Raw genomic sequence first — 20,691 nt, 5'->3', positions numbered from 1 at the left:
TGCTTTCCGTTCTTCGCGTTACATTACAATTTATTGCTATCACAATCATTGCTTCGCCGTTGCGGCGAAACTGTGACTTTTTTGTTAACAATAAGGCTCGCTGAACTGCAGCTGTAGCACATTTTCACTCCATCGTTTATCACAGACCCCAGATTGGTATGTTCCAGTATGCTGAAAAGGATTTCATGGGAAACGCGATCAAACGCTTTCTCTAGATCCAGTTGTAACATTGCTAGCCGTTCTGAAAACTCGTCACAGTATTCTACTGCACTCCTTGTCACATGAATGTTAGTAAAAATTGAGCGTCCCTTAATTCCATATGTGTGGTGGGGTCCCACCAAATCTGTGATAACAGTTTGCACTCTTTTTGCCAGCACTTTCATATATATTTTGTAATCAACATTTCCTAAACTTATTGCTCTGTAGGACGTGACTGACAGGAGCTTAACCGGATCGTCAGACTTTATGATTAGTGTGACATGCGAGGATATAAAAGATGGCGGCACTATATTTTCTTTGTACGCTTCAGTTATCACGCGATGCAGGGCCTCTGCAAGCTGCGGTTTAAAAGCCTTATAAAAGGCACTTGACATGCCATCAGGGCCAGGACATTTCCCTACTTTTAATTCATTGATTGCGTCTTCAATTTCACTTATAGTTATAGGTGCTTCTAGACGGGTCTTCACATCGTTTCCTAACGAAGGCATTAGGTGAAGGTGCTCTTTTTCGAAGCCTGCTGCAGTACTAATTTTGTTCCCCAACAGAGTTTTGAAGTAGTGCACGAAAGCTTCAATTCCTTGTTTGTCATTTGTAATAGCACCCTCATGTTCTATCTCTCTTATTTCAATTTTGACAGCGTAAGTTTTTTCCTCTGCAAGGGCACGTTTGGTCAGCGTTTCTCCCAACAAGAATCTTTCACTACGAGCGCGAACAATGGCTCCTCTATACCTCTCAACATCTATTGCCTCCAGTTTACTTTTTACACTTTTAATTTCGTCAGTTAATGCTCCCGATTGTGCATTTTCTGCATTCAGCAAATAATCTAATTGTCTTCGAAGTGCATTCTCTTCTTTTCTCTCATTTGGGCGCATTGCGCATGCTCTTTCGATGGCACATATTTTAGTCTCTTGTTTGAAGATTTCCCATTCAGCGATAAAGCGGTCTGTTTTAGATAGTAGTGTTTCAATGTTTCTTTCTGCTTTGCTCACAAAAACGTCGTCCTGTAGCAGTTTATCATTAAATTTCCAAAGTATCCAATTTTAAACGATAGCTTTTTGTGCTTTGCTCCTAAGGAAAACATTACCAAGCTATGGTCACTAAATGACACATGCTTTACGCAGTAATCTTGGCACAGCGGCACGACATTTGCAGACACATATACTCTATCTAGGCGTGCTTGACTTGCACGTTGGAAATGTGTGAACTGTGGTCGGCTTCCTTTAGCCCGAATGTCTCCAATATCTTCTAAGTTATAATCTTGAACTATCGCACTTAGTTTGGTGCTAATACGGTCACGTACAGGTTCGTTTTGTATTCTATCAGCAGCGGCACACACACAGTTGAAGTCATCTAAAAGTAGAATGATTCTTTCACAATTTAAGTACGATACAACGCTTTCGAAAAAAGCTAAGCACATTGCTTCTCTATTCGGCGCGTACAAGCAAAAAGCTCTCCACTTCAAACCACAGTATGAAAAATCACACAAAACTACCCTCCCCGTTTTACACATAATCACAGTTTCTACCATTATGCGAAGGGAGTTGCGCAGTAACAAGGCACACCCCCCAGAAGACCCTACCGCGTGACACACACATACGTAACACCGCGCGATAAAGGGTTCCACCATGCGGTCCGCCTGAGCCTTGCTTTCCGGTTTCGCTTCTTGAATCGCTAAGATGTCAAGATTATTTTCCAATAACAATCCCTTTACTGATATTGTCTGCGTTTTGAAGATAAGCCACGCACGTTTAGTGTGCCGATACAAGGGGCGTGTTAAGTCTTAGCGTCATTTATAGGGGATAAAGACCAGACTGCATGGCGCTCACCTTGTTCTGTAACGGACAGCGAACGATAGCTGGCCCTTGAGGCTGTCACGGGCGAACACACCGCAGGCTCCTTGGGAACAAGGCGTTGGGGTTCAAACCCTTCCGCTCGGCCTCGCTCAGTTCTTGCGTGTAGATCGCCGGCCATAGCACTGGCAACTCGTTGGACCAGGAGGCTATAGGCCTCCCGAGGTGTGGCGATCCGATAGTATGTTGGGCTTCGTCTTCAAGGACATGCGGCGGACTTGGGCCGTCTTTGTAGGCGGTTCGCCAGTATTGGACTCAACCGGGGTCTTGTTCTCAGCTTCTGTTTCACCGCGCGTTCTCGTCTACGGGGTAGTCTTCCTATCCATCATGTCGTCAAGTTGACGCTCGGGTTTCTCTACTGGTGTTCGCTGACAGTTCACAGTATTTTCTATCGGTTTGGTGGGCGTTGCCGTTGACTTCTCAGAGCGCGGAGTGCGTCGTCTAGCGGGCACGCTTACAGGCTCTTCCGGTTTGTCGCTACTGGCTGGTAGAAACGAAGGAAACGTGTCAACAGGCTCAAGTTCCCTCGTTTTGCTAGCTGCAACTTCCTCGGCTTCTGATTCGTCCATCTGATGTTCTGTTTTATCATCCCATGCAGAGGGCCCCGCAACCTTCGCATAAGTTGGCATACATTAACAGAAATTTGAAATTATGGACCATCATTTTAGATTTCTAATAACTGGCGTACACAGAACTGGTGCACTCTTGCAGCGGCATGTGTACGCAGAGGCTGTAAGGCTAGGATAACGTAAAAAAAGTCGTCCGCGACAGGACTCGAACCTGCAATCTTCTGATCCGAAGTCAGACGCCTTATCCAATAGGCCACGCGGACGTATTATTTTTTCTTTCATGGTGTTTATTACAAATGTGCGTAATTAGCATACATATAGTGAACGAAATCCTCAAGGCGGCCTCTACCAGCGTACAACCGTTACACAGAAGCCCTAAAAGGGTATTAAAGCTATACATTTCATGAAGAGTGGATACCATGTCCAGTTGAAACTGTGATTTTGATAAAGTCTTTTAGCTGAAGAGCCATTTGAATGAAATGCAACCGCGATGATACCATGGGTTCCGCATGCCTGTCCAACATGCGAGTTTTCCATAAACTGTGCATACTCATTAGTAATAGCATGTCAACAGGCATATAATGGCTTTTGGGTGGCACGAGATAACGTATCCTATACGAATTTAAATCGAGTTGTTTTTTAAAAGCCCTATGTAGAATGTTCCAAAAGAGTATGGCGTCTTTACAGCTGATGAAGTAATATTCTATAGTTTCCGGAACTTCCCAGAGGCGACAATTAACTGAAGATACAGAGATGCCTTTGCTGCTTAACCAGGTCTTCACAGGCAGCGTCTGTGTATGCACTTTGTAGAAGAATGTCTCGGATATTGGTGAAATAGGCATTTTCTTCACAAGCATAAGCACGTCGTGTCGAGGCAATCCAACATATAGTGAGCGGTGCAAAGGTGCAGGAAACAACATATCTAATATGGCATTATATAGATCTTTTCGTGAACTAGAGAATAAATAGTCATTAGAGAATCTTACTGTCCAAAACCGCAGATTCATACACTTCACGCATGAATCCTTGCAAAGATTACCCAACAAAAAATCGCGGCTATTTCGTGCCGCAAAAAGAACGCAAACCCCTGAACGCTAGTCCGCTTATAAAGCAGCTACTACATCCTACTCTGAGGCTATCAAGTGTGCTAAACACCATTTCTTTGACTCTACGCTTCCCGCTTTATTAAAAACGAACCCAAAGCAATTTTGGAACACAGTTAAACCGAAATATGAAATAACGTTGTGCCTCGTCGATGAATTCGGTAATCCTGTTCCTAAACATCGTTGCGCCTCGTTACTTAATGAAACATTTGCTTCCTCTTTCACCGTCTCTAACAGTATCGATCACCCGTACATACACGATACTAACTATGCTCCCGTCGATCCTCTTGCATTCGACGCGACCGGCATTGCAGCGATTATCAACAACTTGAAACGTTCGTCCTCTTGCAGAATTGACACCATTAACTCCAAATTCCTTCAGAATACGAAGGAATATAGCTCAATAATATTAGGTTTCATCTTCAATAAATCACTACAAGATGGCTTCATAAGTCTGGTGACAGACATAACGCCCGCAACTTTCAACCTATTTCCCTTGCATCTATTCCTTGCAAGCTTATGGAGCACGTAATTTACACCCATCTTGTTAACCATTTGGAGTCAAATAACTTCTTTCAGAAATCTCAGCATGGTTTTCGTAAATTATATTTATGCGGAACCCTGCTAATTATATTTACTAATGATTTACATGTTACTTTGGACGGAGGCGTGGCGACTGACTGCATTTTCTTAGATTTCGCGAAAGGATTTGGCAAGGTTAACCGCCAGCTGCTCCTACTAAAATTACAATCCTTAGGCATTGATCATTTGTTGTTCACTTTGATAAAAGAATGTCTTTAATAATAATAATATCTGGAGTTTAACGTCCCAAAACCACGATATGATTATGAGAGACGCCGTAGTGGAGGGCTCCGGAAATTTCGACCACCTGGGGTTCTTTAACGTGCACCTAAATCTAAGTACACGGGCCTCAAACATTTTCGCCTCCATCGAAAATGCAGCCGCCGCGGCCGGGATTCGATCCTGCGACCTTCGGGTCAGCAGCCGAGCGCCATAACCACTAGACCACCGTGGCGGGGCCAAGAATTTCTTTCTAACCGCACGCAGTTTGTTTCCGCTAACGATACTGACTCTTCTCAAATACCTGTGCGTTCCGGTGTGCCACAGGGTGCTGTTCTGGGCCCACTACTATTCTTAATTTAGATTAATGATTTGCCTAACAATATAACTTCTCCTATTTGCCTTTTTGCAGACGACTGCGTCATTTACCACGAAATTACCAATGACTGTGATTCCGAAGCCCTTCAAAATGACCTCAATAACATTCTGCGTTGGTGCGATCTCTGGAAAATGCAACTTAACACTTCTAAGTGTAGGGCAATGAAAATTTCTCGTAACCACACGCACTCATCTAACTACTCATACTCCTTGAATTCAATCCCGCTCCAATACGTCAGGTCCTATAAGTACCTTGGTGTCAACATTACTAACACTCTGTCCTGGTCCGATCACATTGACTATGTAATATCTAAGTTTAATCGCACGCTAGGCTACATGAAACGTAACTTTCCTCGTGCACCATCATCATTAAAGAAACAGTTATTTATCACTTATATTCGCCCTGTGTTAGAATACGCTTCATCAATATGGGACCCCGGCCAAATAACATTAATAAACGAGCTAGAGGCTGTTCAAAATCGCTCGGCACGTTACATCCTATCAAATTATCATCGATCATCCAGTGTATCTGCCATGAAAGCCACCCTTAACCTTACGTCACTTGCCACACGCAGAAAGCTAGCACGCCTCTGTATCTTTCACAAAATATATTATCACAATCACATTTTAAAATCGCGTTTAATACAGCCTGCATCTTTCATATCATCTCGTTTAGATCACAACAACAAAGTACACATCCCTCGTACCTTCACGGTAACGTACTCTGCTTCCTTTCTTCCGAAAACGTGCCGCGACTGGAATCACCTGTCAGTATCAGTCGTCATATTACTAACCCTGACACATTCCGAAATGTAGTAAATACGTCACTTTGATTTCATTTCATGCTTACGTGATACCGCGACTTTTTTTTTTTACGCTTTTGGTTTCTTGTGTATGTATTGCACTTTTCTGTTAAATACGCCTTCTTCTATTCTTTTTTGTTGGAATGTTATCTTGTGTTTTTTTTTTCTTTTGCCCCTCCCCTCTACAATGCTGTAAAGCCCTGAGGGTACAATAAATAAATAAATAAATAAATAAATAAATAAATAAATAGGGAGGCGAGGCACAATTAGCGAGCAGATACCACTAAACTTGGTAAAACATCGACGAGATTCACTTGTAAAAATGTTCGAAGCAGCGGATGATCGCAGTCCCGAAAATAGAAAAAACGAGACACCCGGCCAATTGTCTAATAAAGAGATGCACCAACACAAGACCACCTGCGCAAGCTGGTCTAAAAACATTGTCACGCCTCATCGAGGCCACGCGGATGCCAAGTTGTTTTCGACCTGTACTAAGATAGACCGAACATAATCAAAAAGAAAGACAACGATAAGTCCAACGCATCGACAACGTCACCATCTAGACAACATTGCAGGTTGAGGCCACGCGGACGTACATCAACCTGCAATGTTGTCTAGGTGGTGACGTTGTCGATGCGTTGGACTTATCGTTCTCTTTCTTTTTTCTTATGTTCGGTCCATCTTAGTACAGGTCGAAAACAACTTGGCATCCATTAGCAGAAATTTGGAACTATGGACCATCATTTCCGACTTCTAATAATTGGCGTACACAGAACTCGTGCACTCTTGCAGCGGCATCTGTACGCAGAGGCTCTAAGGCTAGGGTAACGTAAAAAAAAAGTCGTCCGCGACAGGACTCGAACCTGCAATCTTCTGATCCGAAGTCAGACGCCTTATCCATTAGGCCACATGGATTTTTTTTGCTCATTATTGCCTTGACTCAAACAGTACATAAAAAAAGAAGTGTACAACAATGCAAAAGGTCAGATCACTAGCACTCGGTTAGAACGTTAATATTAAAAAGTACTTAGCTTTAACAAGTTCATCTAGAACTGTTATCCACTCTGAGGGATCACTTAGTGCATTAAACACATCACGCATATAGATTACTTCTTCCAAAAAGTAATGATTTGCCGGAAACACTTTCAAATGCGCATGTCTGACGTCCATTCTCGTGCGCCAGACACTATGCATACACATAAGCATAAACATATCGCATGGCGCTTCATCACCTACCGTGCATGGCAGGTAGCGAATTCCGAAAGGGCTTAAAGGCAAGTCTTTTTTTAAAGTCCGTTAAAGCACATCCCAAAGGAAAATCGAGTCATGACAGTCCAGAAATATGTGGTCGATGGTTTCCGGTTTTCTGCAAATAAGACAGTCAACCGATCATGGAACAAAGAGGCCTTTGCTCTGCAACCATGGCTTTGTAGGGAGGGTTCCCGTGTGCAGTTGAAAAAAGAAAGATTTCATTGACGGTTTCACTGGCATTCGTTTTACCCGTTTGAGCACATCACGTTCAGGGCCCAAGTGGTATAATCCCCGATACATTGGAACCGGCAAAAAAACATCTAGTAGATCTCTATACAAACCTTTACGCGCTACAACCGCTAAGTACAGTAAGGAAAATCTTGCCTTAAGAATCTCCATTGAGGCTACAACTTCACGTAAGAAGGCAGACAATTTCGGTGTTCCCAAGGAATGCGTTGAAATTACGTAGTCTTGCAATGAATCTCGCAATCGCACTTGGATTACCGAGCGAAGAAAAGGGTCACTCTGGTCCCGTAAGAAAAGAAATCTTGTTACAATCTGCTTGAAAAATAAATGAGATAACGCGAGACCACCGTTTTTAACCCGAAGAAAAAGATTGGATCGGGTCGTGCGCTCCCAAGCTGATCCCCAGATAAACACTGCAAAAACCCTGTGCAGCTTTTGAACTGATACTCTAGCCATGCTTAAAACGTGTAGCACATAATAGACTTTAGCGATCAGAAAGACGTTACAAGCAGCTGCTCTTGCAAACATGGAAAAATTATGTCCACCCCACTTTTCTGTTTGCAGTTTTACTCTTTTTGCTTCGTCTGTCCAGTAGTCTTTACTTCCTTTGTATTGATCGAGAGGCGCTCCTAAATGGTTTCCAGGGATTGTGCTGAAAAGTATACTGCCTACCATATCTGGAGTATGCTCCCAGTTTCCATGCCAGAAGCCGAGACATTTTCTCCAGCTAATCATGCTTCCAGTTGCATTACAGACATCCTTAGCCTCTTCAATGATTTCTTGAACACTCTGCTCATCTGTGCAAAAGACAGCTACGTCATCCGCATAAGCGAGTACTTTGACTTCACTATTGAAAAAAGTGTAGCCATGAATACTTGGATTCCCAAGAACTTTTAAACAAAAGGGTTCTAAATACAGATCAAAAAGGAGGGACGACAGACAGCATCCCTGTTTAACAGAGGCTTCAATTGCAATGCATTCACCCCATTTTCTGTTTATCACTAACCGCGCTGTGCATTTGTCATATACCATTCTAACACCATCCAGAATTACTGATCCCACATTCACATGTTCCAGTATTAAAAACAATATCTCGTGTATCACTCTATCAAAAGCCTTATTTAAGTCTAGTTGAACCATTGCACTTCGACCTTCCATGGCATCACAACATTCGAGAACTGTTCTTGCTATGTGAATATTTGTAAAAATGGATCTGCCTTTAATTCCACAGGTCTGGTGAGGACCAACAAGGGACTTTATCACACTTTGTAAGCGGCGAGCTAAAACTTTCATGTAGACCTTGTAATCGGTGTTTGTTAAGCTTATCGGTCTATATGCTTCTACTGAAAGCAGTTTCGATGGTTCTTTAGTTTTGGGAATCAGTATAACGTGAGATGTTCGAAAAGACGAAGGTATAAGTTTCTTATCATAGCATTCAAGTATAACTCGATGCAGCGCTTCTGCCAATTCGCTTTTAAAAAACTTGTACACCGCGGCTCCAAGACCATCTGGCCCAGGAGACTTCCCGGAGCTCAGTTCTTCTATGGCTTGCTCAACTTCTGAGACCGTTATCGGCCTTTCAAGTGATAGCCTTATTTCATCATCTAGTTTAGGCCTAAGTGACAAAAACACATTCCTAGATCTTTCGGTGTCACATGTTTTAAGGCTGAAAAGGTTTCTGTAGTATTCGGTGAAAGCAAGCTCTATTTGTTCAGTCCCGCGGGTAATGCTGTTCCGAAAACAATTTTCGCTAATCTCCTTCGACAAGGCATGTCTTTTCTCTTCACTGAGTGCTCGCTTGATGGGCGTCTCACCCAACCAAAGCCGCTCACACCTAGCTCTTATCATCGCTCCGCGGTACCTTTCCGTATCTATCGCCTCAAGCTTCGCCTTTACTTCTTTTATTTCTTTCATGAACAAGCCAGGTTTGCTGCTTTCTGCATCAAGCATGTACTCTAGCGTGCTAAGCAGTTGCTTTTCTTGCTGCTTTTCTTTTTGCCTTAACACGCTCGCTCTTTCCAAGGCGCCGATCTTGAATTCGCATTTAAATTGTTCCCAAAGTCCCACGAAATTATTTGTTTGATTCGACAGCATATCCTCGATATACTTCTTTATCTTTTCAACAAAAATTTCATCCTCTAGTAATTTGCTGTTGAATTTCCACAGCTCCCAGCTAAACCTCGAACACTTTTTCTTAGTTCCTAAGGTAACCATCACTAATGAATGATCAGTGAAACTAACATATTGTGTAGCATAATGGGAGCAGAGAGACACCAGGTTTAAAGGAACATATATTCTATCCAATCTATCATGAGTGTTGCCTTGAAAGTGAGTGTATTTTGCTTTCTGGACATAATAATAATATCTGGGGTTTAACGTCCCAAAACCATGATATGATTATAAGAGACGCCGTAGTGGAGGGCTCCGGAAATTTCGGGGGCGCCACTGTCTCGGCAGCCGAGTAGGTCGTGCACTACATGGGCTCCGTACGTTTTCACGCGCATACCCGGAAATTCTCATCTTAGCGAATTTGCACAAATACCAGCGGATTCCTGACGTCTCCGGGAATCTCTGGGCGCCTTCGTCGACGTAAGTCGACCGTTTTCAAGTCTTTTACGGCAAGTTTTCCGTCCCGCCACGACCCCGGCCAGTTAAGCCTAACCAGAGCCGTATATTCCCTTTGGGAGAGTTCGGCGCTCTTTTGATCTCGCCGCCAGTCTGGCAACAGCGCGCTTCCGCGCCGCCGACGCCATTTCGTGCCGAGGTTTCTCGTGATGCTGTACCCGTGACGTCGCTGTCGGCATTTATGCTTCCTCTGTGACCGACCTGGTGTGTGTTTGCTGCTGATCGTGCACGTGTCGGCTGCGTGGAACATCGTGGACCTGCACGGACGTCGCAATGGGGGCTTGCAGCGCGGTCGCTGAAGAAAGGGTTCGCCAGAGACGGAGCGTTGCGGGCGCACGCCAACGCGAGCTTACAGTGCCGCGGCACAAAATGGCGGACAGCGCCGCGCCGCCGCTAAATTTGGATGGTTGTTGGCTCCGCCCCTCCGCCGAACTCTCCGAAGGAATATACGGCTCTGAGCCTAACGCGCCGTGTCGCGCTCGTAATCTGTCGACGCGGCCTCGCCGCCCGCTTCGTTGGGCGTCGAGCGCGCTCGCGGGCTGCCGGCGTACCATGAAGGAGATCGTCGCGGGCACGGAAATTACCCCAGAAGAATTTGAAGCCAGCGAATGGCTCACGCAAGTCAACAAGAGCCGTGAAGCCCGCACATCGAAAGGGACCACCATCCCCCCGGCTTCCGACACCCAGGACGGACGATCTACGTCCCATAAGACCTCAAATGCCTCGAATGATGATACCGCAGCGACCGATCGTTCGCTCACACCACGCCAACGTGGGCGGCGACTAGCTCTCAACTCGGTGGCTTCAAAGCAGCCTCGACTGCCCAGCGATGCCCTCAAGCTCATCGTCCGCCCCAGGGGAGGACTCCTACTCTCCAAGATTACCAACTTTATACTATTCGAAGCGGTTTGCATTGCAGCAAACTTCCCCAAGTCCTCAGTTCGCGGCGAAGACCTCATTCAAGTAAACCCCAAGCAGAACACGTTCGCCTATTGCACCCCGGCCGTCGAACGAGCCGAACGGGTGCTGCGGCTTAAGGAATTGGTGATTGGCACCCACACGTACGAAATTTCAGTGTACTGCGCACCCGATGAAAGTCAAGGACGCGGTGTGATCCGGGGCGTTGACCTCCGCCTAGACCGCCAAGGTATCCAAGAAGAATTAGAAGACCCCCGTAACCCTCCCATCGTTGACTTTCGCCGTCTGGGGAACACCACCGCCGTGCTGTTGACCTTCAAGGAACCTCGTGTTCCCATGTGGATCTACCTCTGCAATGCCCGTCACCGTTGCAACCTGTACAAGAAGAAGTTCGAAGTATGTTACCGGTGCAGTGAACTTGGCCACAGAGCTGACGTGTGTGCCAGTACAGTGATCAAGTGTAGGGGCTGCGCCATCCCCGACCCACCCAGTGATCACGTGTGCGTCCCGACATGCCGCCTTTGCGGAAAACAGCATATCACCGGCGACAGCCGTTGTAAGGAAATCGACAGGACCCCGTATATCATAAAGCGGCGCCAATGGGAGGCCCTCCAGCAGGAATAAGACTCCAAGCAACAAGATCAAGCGACCCAACGGCGGGTCGCCCTTAAACGCTCCAGTCGCTGGGACCGTCAACGGTCTGGTAGTACCCAGCGCAAGCACAGGGACCGTTCTGCCTCGTTCCCACCACTTGAGGCCGACTCTTCCCACAAGTCATCACGGCCATCGTCCAGCTCGAGGGCGCCTACCTCTGCTACTACTCCGCCAGGTCTACCGGCGGGGAAGCCACATGGATCCACAGTTCCCGGAACTCCTTCCGCGGCGCCGCCGGTGAGTACGCAGGGAGGGACTACCAACACTACACTTGAAAAAGCCATTACTCACCTCACTGCGGTAGTCACACAGCTAGTGCACAGGGTTACAACAATAGAACAGCGCATAGGGTCCAGTGCTTTTTCACATCCACCTTCCATGACAAAAACATCCACATCCACCCCCATGGACACTGAATCGTTGGCAGGCACAGCTACAAAACGAAAGGCCTACGAGGTGGGCGGTTCACAACCGGGTGACACTCAGGCCCAAATTGAACGCCTTACGTCAGCTCTGACTATGAGTGAAACACGCACAGACCAACGCTTCGCGGCTCTGGAAGCCACTATGGAGAAATATTTCGAAACACTCACAGCGCAGTTCACCCAGCAACTTGACTCGTTGAGTAAAGCACTAGACGCTCGGTGCAAATCTTATGACGCTGCCCTTGGCCCCGTTTCGTCCTCGGTGACAGGCGACACAAACTCTCATCCTAATCATGGCGGGCCGCTCGCGTAACACCACCATCTGGCAGTGGAACTGTCGGGGCTTCGCGCGTAAGCGTCCTGTTCTCCAGCAGTTTCTTGCCTCCCGCGATCGTCCAGAAATCATAGCGCTTCAAGAGGGTGGCAAGCACGCTCAGTTAGCCGGATACAAGACATACACGTCGGGGCGCGCCAACTCTCAGGTGGCAACTCTAGTGAAACGTAACATGAATGTCATCCCCCATGACATTGGCTCTAATTTCCCCGATCACGTACTTTTAGAAATTTTGCCCCGCCCTTCTCGTAAACCTGGTCACTGTCTTTTTGTGCTCAACGTCTATAGTCCTCCCCGCGACCGCCGTGTCGAATTCGGCCCCCTATTTCTCCGTGTTCAACAACTAGCCCAGCACCAGCCGCATATCATAATGGGGGACTTCAATGCTCCCCACCCATCGTGGGGTTACCACTACGACTCTCCCAAAGGCCGTTCTCTATGGGAAGAGTGGCACTCGCTACACCTAAATCTTCTTACCGACCCAGCACATCCAACGCGTAGAGGGGTGGGAGTGGCCCGTGACACCACACCGGATCTCACCTTCGTGGGGCCCGGAGTAAATGCCACCTGGTGCAATACACTAGAAACTTTCGGCAGTGACCATTATGTTCTGGAAATAGTCATCCAGGAGCCCACGCGTGAGCGTCTTCGTTCAGCTAGACTGACCGACTGGGACCGCTTTCGTACCCAACGACAAGCATCGGGGACCTCTCAGCGTATTACTGATATTTCCAGATGGTCCGCTACACTCCTTCAGCACGTCGCGGACGCCACAACGGACATCGAAGTCGAGAAGTCGGTGCCTAGCTGTGACCGACACTACGCCAAGCTTTGGGCGAGGAAACGCAAGCTTGAGACCCTTCTGCGGACCCGAAAATGGGATAAAGACATCCGCCGCCGGTTGGCTCGAGTGCACACAGACATTGAAAACTATGCCATAGACCTCACCCGTCAGAACTGGAATGATATTTGTTCCCAAATGGATAAGGCTCCTAACTCTAAGAACACATGGCAACTGCTCCGTCACTTGCTGGATCCTGATGGTGGCAAGCTGCAAGCTAAATATCAACTTGAACGGATCTTTCGTGAATATTCCGGCTCGTCCGCTTCCCTGCGTCAAGAGCTCATCAACACCTACATCCGTCCTGGACCCGTCATCCCTCTTCCTGCATATCAGGGGGTAGGTAACCCGCTCCTTGATGCCCCCATAACTAGAGCAGAGGTGCGGGCGGAACTAAATCGTCTCAAGACAAATTCTGCAGCTGGTCCCGATCGAGTCACCAATCGCATGCTCCGAAACCTGGACGATTCTTCTATCCAAGCCCTCACGGACTATATGCAGCAATGTTGGGAGCAAGGCACCATTCCCCAGAGCTGGAAACTTGCCAATCTCATTCTGATTCCCAAACCGGGAAAGAGCCCCACGCTTGCCAATTTGGTGTCCCATCTCCCTCACATCTTGTGTGGGCAAACTGATGGAACATGTTGTCCAGACCCGTCTTATCCGCTACTTGGAGGATCATCATCTACTTCCCGATACCATGTTCGGCTTCCGCCCACACCTGGCGGCGCCGGATATTATGCTCCTACTCAAACACCAGGTGTTCTACAACCGCACTTTAGACACCCAAGTCATTGTTGGTCTTGATGTTTCCAAAGCCTTTGATAATGTACATCACACCGCCATCCTGCAGAATTTACAGGCTTTGGGAGTGGGGAATAGGACGTATACATATGTGAGGGATTTCCTTACCAATCGCCAAGTGCAACTTGACACCGGCGAAGGAGAGCTTTCCACCATCACGCCCGGCAGTCGTGGAACACCTCAAGGCTCCGTGCTATCCCCACTCCTCTTCAATGTTGCACTGTTAGGACTTCCCGAACTTCTGGCTGACATCCCAAATCTGCATCACACACTCTATGCAGATGACCTCACGCTGTGGGTTACACGAGGTAGCGACGGCCAAATCGAAGAAACCCTACAAACAGCCATCGACCGCGTGGGCAGCTATCTCTCTACGGTTGGCCTGTCCTGCTCGGCAACCAAATCCGAGTACATTGTTATTCCATCACAGGGACGCAAACCTAAACAGGTCTCTTTCCATCTCCAAGTACAGGGGATGCAGATCCCTCAAACAGATCACATCCGCATCCTAGGACTGCACCTACAGCCCAATGGTGGCAACTCCACCGCTCTTCAGCGAATCGACCAATCTGCCATCCAAATTGGTCGCCTTCTCAAGCGGGTTGCCAACAAGCACGCAGGCATGCGCGAATCCAACCTTCTTTGCTGGTTCAGGCATTTGTCTGCACACGCGTCACCTACGTGGCCCCCTACCTCCGCCTTACGCGCGCTGATCTCGATCGCCTCGATGCTTCGCTTCGCAAGGCATACAAGACCGCCTCAGGACTCCCAATGTCCACTTCTACCTCCAAACTCATGGCCCTTGGGGTGTCGAACACGGTCAACGAGCTTATCGAAGCTACCCTCACGTCCCAGTACCAGCGACTCTCACTCACGTATGCGGGACGCGCTGTATTGCACCAAATTGGACTCATCCCCACGCGGGCGGCCACCACTTACCAAGACATACCGACAGCTCAACGACTCAGCCTCTGTATTCCTCCACTCCCCAAACACATGCACCCCGAACATCACGCGGATCGCAGGGCCGACCGTGCGCGCCAACTACAGAAACGTTTCGCAAGTCGCCCCGATGTCACCTACACAGACGCCTCTCGGCACCCACATCGTTCAACAATGGTGGCTGTCGCCCTGGCCCCACACCGCGGTTGGAGCACGGCATGCAGTGTAATTCACTCCACCGATATAACAGTTGCTGAAGAGGTTGCCATTGCTTTGGCAATGACCGACCGTACAACCAAGGTGATCGTAAGCGATTCCCAACTCGCCATCCGAAATTTTGACGCGGGCCTTGATGGTAAAGAAGGCCATTGTATCTCCGAAGTATTAGGGGCCAATGAGTGGTTGCCTTGTCCATTCGTCCACTGTAAAGGCGCTGAAGCACATGCGTCTTCATTTCTTGCCGGTAAAAGCAAGCGAGGAGGACATGAAGACTGGACCTGCGGTGTTCTTTCTTCGACTTGATGAGCACTGTTGCCACGTTTGCGTCGGTGTCGTGAACGACGTCTACTGCGCCGGACAGCCCTTGCAGCTTCTCTGTGCGTGGAGTGATCTCTAACCATCTTCTTCATGATAGTTATTTGGTTCCTCATTTTAGGACATTCCTTTGAGGTTGCGTCGTGGGCGCCCGAGCAGTTTGGACACTTTGCAGCGGCGTTGCAGTTGCCATCATCATGAGGTCCACCACATCGTTTGCATGTTACCACGCCCTTACAAACAGCACTGACATGCCCGAATTTCATGCATTTATGACACTGTAGAGGCCTCGGCACGTACGGGCGTATCGGATGCCTCACATATCCAACCCACGTGCACGCCTTCACCGTATAATGCTGATGAACGCAGTGAGGAGAGAGACAGGATGGATAACACTGACGTCAAGAGTATGCTTAAAAGTTTGATGGGTTCAATGCGCAAGATCCTTGGCGGTCTAAACACTCCGGCTGCTAAGGCTGCTGTACAGCTACTTGAGGTGCTGGAGCCACTTCTGGTGGTTCTACAGTAAGTGTATATGGCATCGGTGTTCGAAGAGCGCATGCGTCAAACGTTTGTTATGCAATGGAATGCTCGTGGTTTACGTGGCCGTTTGTCTGATTTTAGACAGCGGGTGTTGAAGTACCAGTTTCCAGTGATTGTAATCTGCGAGCCAAACATGGATTCTACATTTCGTCTATCTGGGTATGTCCAGCTTTGGTCTCGCAGTGATCAACGAGCAAGCAAAGTATTAGTTTGTATACGCCGCGACCTGACGTACGTAAGACACGACATCACGCCGCATACTACGAACGATTACGTATGCTTGACTTTAAAACATAAAAGACGCAGGCTCTCCCTGGTTGGAGGATACATCCATCCAAGTGCGAAGATCGACTGCTCCCACCTTCGGTCCATGCTTCAGACTGCACAAGGCCCACACATTGTGATTGGTGACTTTAACGCTCATCATCCCCTCTGGGGTAGCACGGTAATGAATGGTCGTGGCAGAGATTTGTCGGATTTCGTGTGTAATTTCGGACTAAGGGTGCTCAACGACGGATCACCTACATTCATTCGAGGAACTTCTTACAGCAGCTGTCTCGACCTTACGTTTGTGTCCAGGAGTCTCCTGTCTTCTGCATCTTGGTCCACGGATATAGAGACTCATGGTAGTGACCACCTTCCAACCTACGTTCAGTTTAAGTGGTTCCGCCGCTTCGACTTACGGTGTAGTCATCAAACAGACTGGAGTTTATTCAGGACATCGGTGAAAACCGGCTGTCAGCGCACAACTATGCCATCCGAAGTTGAAGAGATCATTGCTTCTTCCTTGCGTGACACAACAAGACAAGTTAACATCCCGATGCAGCGATCAGCTATCGATGTACAATACGAGGCCCTTCGTGCTATCCGCCGCCGCGCAGAACGGCGATACAGAAGAACAAGATCGCCGTCAGACCTCTCAGCCTGTCGTCAAGCTCAACGACACGTTCTTCGGCACCTCGACAAGCTTGACAGGCAGCGATGGAGGACATTCTGCGGATCTCTGGACCCAAGACAGCCTCTATCTAAGATCTGACGGATAGTACGAAGTCTGCAGTCATTTCCACAACAAACTCAGCCATTCCGTGCCGTTGCTCTGCATCAGGGTCGGAGCGAATTGGAGGTAGCCAAGGACTACTGTTGCCTTGTCGTGGACACTTCTGATACCATGATTCAAACTCTTACCACCACGGCCCCCCCGTGTTTTGATGAGCGCCTTGATGTACCTTTTACAATGCAAGAACTGGAAGCAGCAATCTCACTTTCCCGACGCTCATCGGCTCCAGGGCCGGACGGAATCACGTACGCTGCGCTCCGCCATCTTGATACAGAAGCACGACAGATCCTGTTGTCCTACTACAACACCTCCTGGGAGTCGGGAAATGTTCCAGAGAAGTGGAAGTGCAGTCGCATAGTTGCGCTGCTTAAACCGGGGAAGTGCCCTAACGAACTCTCATCCTACCGGCCGATCGCCTTAGCCAGTTGCGTTGGCAAAGTGATGGAAAGGATGGTCTTGTCGAGGTTAGAGTGGCTCTTAGAGAGCAATAATTGCTTTCCTGAATTCATGAATGGCTTTAGGAGAGGCCGATCAGCCATTGACGGTGTCATCAACTTGGTCTCCGACGTTGAGCAGGAAAGATGTCGACGCAGATTAGTGGCCGCAGTTTTTCTTGATATAAAGGGCGCCTACGACAATGTCTTGCATTATGCCATCCTTGATGCGCTAGAGGATTTAGACATCGGCGGCCGAATGTATGCATGGATCGTGAGTTACCTTAGTGGCCGTACCGTGTATATGTCGACGAGCGACGGAGATACCGATCGTTATAATATTATCCGCGGAGTTCCCCAAGGGGGTGTTCTCAGTCCGACCCTCTTCAACATCACGTTGATTGGACTTGGTGCTGAACTTCCTGACACGGTGAAGGTTAGCACATATGCTGACGACATCTGCATATGGGCGTCTGGAGCTACACGTCCTCAATTGCGTGCCCGACTGCAACGTGCAGTGACCATCACAGCAAGGTACCTACGACGTCAAGGTCTCGCACTCTCAACTGAAAAATGCGCACTGCTAGCATTTACGCGCAAACAAATGACGAGGTACCCAATAATCGTGAATGGGACCGAGATTCCTACGGTAGCACAACACAAATTCCTTGGTGTCATCATCGACCGGAATCTATCGTGGTCTAAACACGTCGCTGCTATGAAGACAAAGCTGAAAAGTTTTGTCCACGTGGTTCGGTTCTTGGCAGGAGCAAGATGGGGTCCGCCGGAGGCTGCTCTCCTACAACTGTACCAATCTTTATTCGTAGGATACTTACGATACAGCATGCCCGTGCTCTCCAACATGAAACCTAGTTGTGTGCGCACGCTAGAAAGCATCCAAGCTCAAGGTTTGCGCACATGCTTGGGACTGCCACGGTGCACATCAACCAATGGTACTATCGCCGAAGCTCGGGCTTGTCCCATGGATGTATATAGGCTCTGCGAGCCCCTTCGAGTCCATCTTCGCTTGCTGACCCGACACAGGCAACATCCCCTATCAGCACTCCCAGTTACCCACCCAGACTGCTGTTATTCTAGAGCTCTATCGCGGCACGAGAACATTATGCCATCAAGATTCTCTCCAACATCTATTCCTGTGACACCTCCGTGGGTTCTGCCTAGACCGCTTGTTAGGCTTCAGATACCTGGGATTACGAAGAAGTCCCTGGTACCATCTATCGGCCTAAAGCAACTTACCCTCCTGCACATTTATACAATGTATGGCGGTGCGGCACACGTATACACTGATGGATCTACCACCTCACGTGCTTCTGCCGCAGCCTTTGTCATTCCGCAAATGACCGTCGCTAGAAGTTTCAAGTTGGATCACAAGACCACTTCAACTGCTGCGGAACTTGTTGCTATTCGGGAAGCAATAAGATTCCTTTCCGCAGAGCCCGCTCGAAGATGGACTATATTCTGTGATGCCAAAGCTGCTCTCCAAACCATCGATTGCATCATGATACAAGGCCCGTATTATACCTTATCGATAGAAATTGCTGAGCTTCTTGGCAATGCTATGAAAAATGGACATCATGTAGCATTCCAGTGGATACCTGCTCACTGTGTCGTGATGGGGAATGAAAAGGCTGACGCCGAAGCTAAAACAGCTTTACATAATGCCCCGGAAGTGTGCATTGCGTTTTCGCGAGCAGACACTAACGCCTTACTTCGGCAAGTAATGCGCACCTACACTTCGGAGCACTGGAACAAACCAGAACGCCGGCACAAGCGGCTTCATAAATGGGACCCAGAAATGAAGTTTCGTATGCCTCACAAGCTGAAGCGAAATATGACATGCATCATTCACCGCATTCGTCTTGGTGTGGCATTCACAAGACGCTATGCCCACTTGATCGGCTGCAGTGACACAGGTCCCGATTGTGGTCATTGTCGGATACCAGAGACACTTCAACATATATTTTGCGCCTGTCCAGCGTACGCACGAGAACGACAAAAACTGATCTCATCGATTGGGCAGTATCATAGTAGGCCTTTAACCGATGAGGTTGTGTTAGGTCCTTGGCCTGACGTCAGCAGCACAAGTGTGGTCATCGATGCAGTCGTAGCCTTCTTACAAGCCACTGGACTGGATGCACGTCTTTAGATTTGCCCCAGCGTCACGAACTATATTCTCATCTCCCTACCTTACCATCGTCATTCATCACTCTTTCGCTCCCCTGTCCCCCCTCCCCAGTGTAGAGTAGCAGGCCAGAGCAAACTATAGCTCAGGCCGACCTCTCTGCCTTTCTGTAAATAAATTCTCTCTCTCTCTCTTGACGCAGGCCGTATCTCTACACAGGCATACTCAATCATAAAGGACCACACCCCACCTACCTCACCTCGCCTTCTTATCTGGGCCCCGGCCCATGAATCTCTTAGTGGAAATGTGCAGGCACACACTTTCGCCCGAGATCTCAACTACCGGGTGGAGTTCCTTACGCCTCACACTTCCCATTCTTCGCCCTCGCAGGCCTGCGAAAAACAAACTCCTTTGTTTACTTACACAGACATTTTACAGCACTACAGACTAGGCCGTCTCCACTACCCTCCAGCTCATAAAGACCTCCCCCGACGTGATGCCGTCCTGTGGCGCAAGCTTCCGACGGGTGTCTTTCCCAACCCCTGGCTTTATAGCAAGGTATACCCACACCTCGTGACACCACACTGCAGATACTGCTCACAGTCAGCCACCCTCATACACATGGCGTGGACATGCCCACAATACGCTGACGCTTCACACACAGAAGATACGTGGGAGTCCCTTCTGCGTACCACCGACTCGGCACAGCAACGCCGGGTAATCTCACGCGCATTGGAGCCCGCGGCGTCCCAAGGCATTCCCGCTGACCTCCTCTAAGCAGCGTAACCGATCTCTGGGTCGGTCCCCTCTTTTGGGTGAAATAAAGTTTTGATCATCATCATCATCCGGAAATTTCGACCACCTGGGGTTCATTAACGTGCACCTAAATCTAAGCACACGGGCCTCAAACATTTTCGCCTCCACCGAAAATGCAGCCGCCGCGGCCGGGATTCGATCCCGCGACCTTCGGGTCAGCAGTCGAGCGCCATAACCACTAGACCACCGTGGCGGGGCTGCTTTCTGGACATGTGCCAGCACTGAACCTATATCTTCGAGTTCATTTTTATCTGTCATTTCTCGTAATACAACCGCGCTCTTATCTCTCTGGTTGTGGTTGTTCGTTCTGTCTTCAGGTCGACAGACACAATTGAGATCCCCAAGCAAAAACACATTTCTTCCACATTCTAGTATAGGGCGAATGCTATTAAAAAAACTTC

The 20,691-nt window shown here is 48.3% G+C and overlaps 1 protein-coding gene and 2 non-coding genes across 3 annotated transcripts; 1 reads left to right on the top strand and 2 right to left on the bottom strand.

Annotated features, from left to right (window-relative positions):
* Window positions 1-2,828: 2,828 nt before the first annotated feature.
* On the bottom strand, window positions 2,829-2,901 carry Trnar-ucg (transfer RNA arginine (anticodon UCG)). Its single transcript has one exon. It is a non-coding gene; the product is annotated as a tRNA-Arg (tRNA).
* A 3,664-nt stretch (window positions 2,902-6,565) lies between these two features.
* Trnar-ucg (transfer RNA arginine (anticodon UCG)) lies at window positions 6,566-6,638 on the bottom strand. The gene has a single exon. It is a non-coding gene; the product is annotated as a tRNA-Arg (tRNA).
* Window positions 6,639-13,651: 7,013 nt separating this feature from the next.
* Window positions 13,652-20,251, top strand: LOC125756718 (uncharacterized). Its single transcript, XM_049411628.1, is given in 3 exon segments — window positions 13,652-14,462; window positions 14,465-15,109; window positions 19,677-20,251. Coding segments are annotated over 3 exon segments (2,031 nt in total).
* The last annotated feature ends 440 nt before the right edge of the window (window positions 20,252-20,691 follow it).

This window comes from Rhipicephalus sanguineus, unplaced genomic scaffold (assembly GCF_013339695.2).
Source record: "Rhipicephalus sanguineus isolate Rsan-2018 unplaced genomic scaffold, BIME_Rsan_1.4 Seq541, whole genome shotgun sequence".
NCBI lineage: Eukaryota > Metazoa > Arthropoda > Arachnida > Ixodida > Ixodidae > Rhipicephalus > Rhipicephalus sanguineus.
This window is presented reverse-complemented; position numbering and strand designations above follow the sequence as displayed.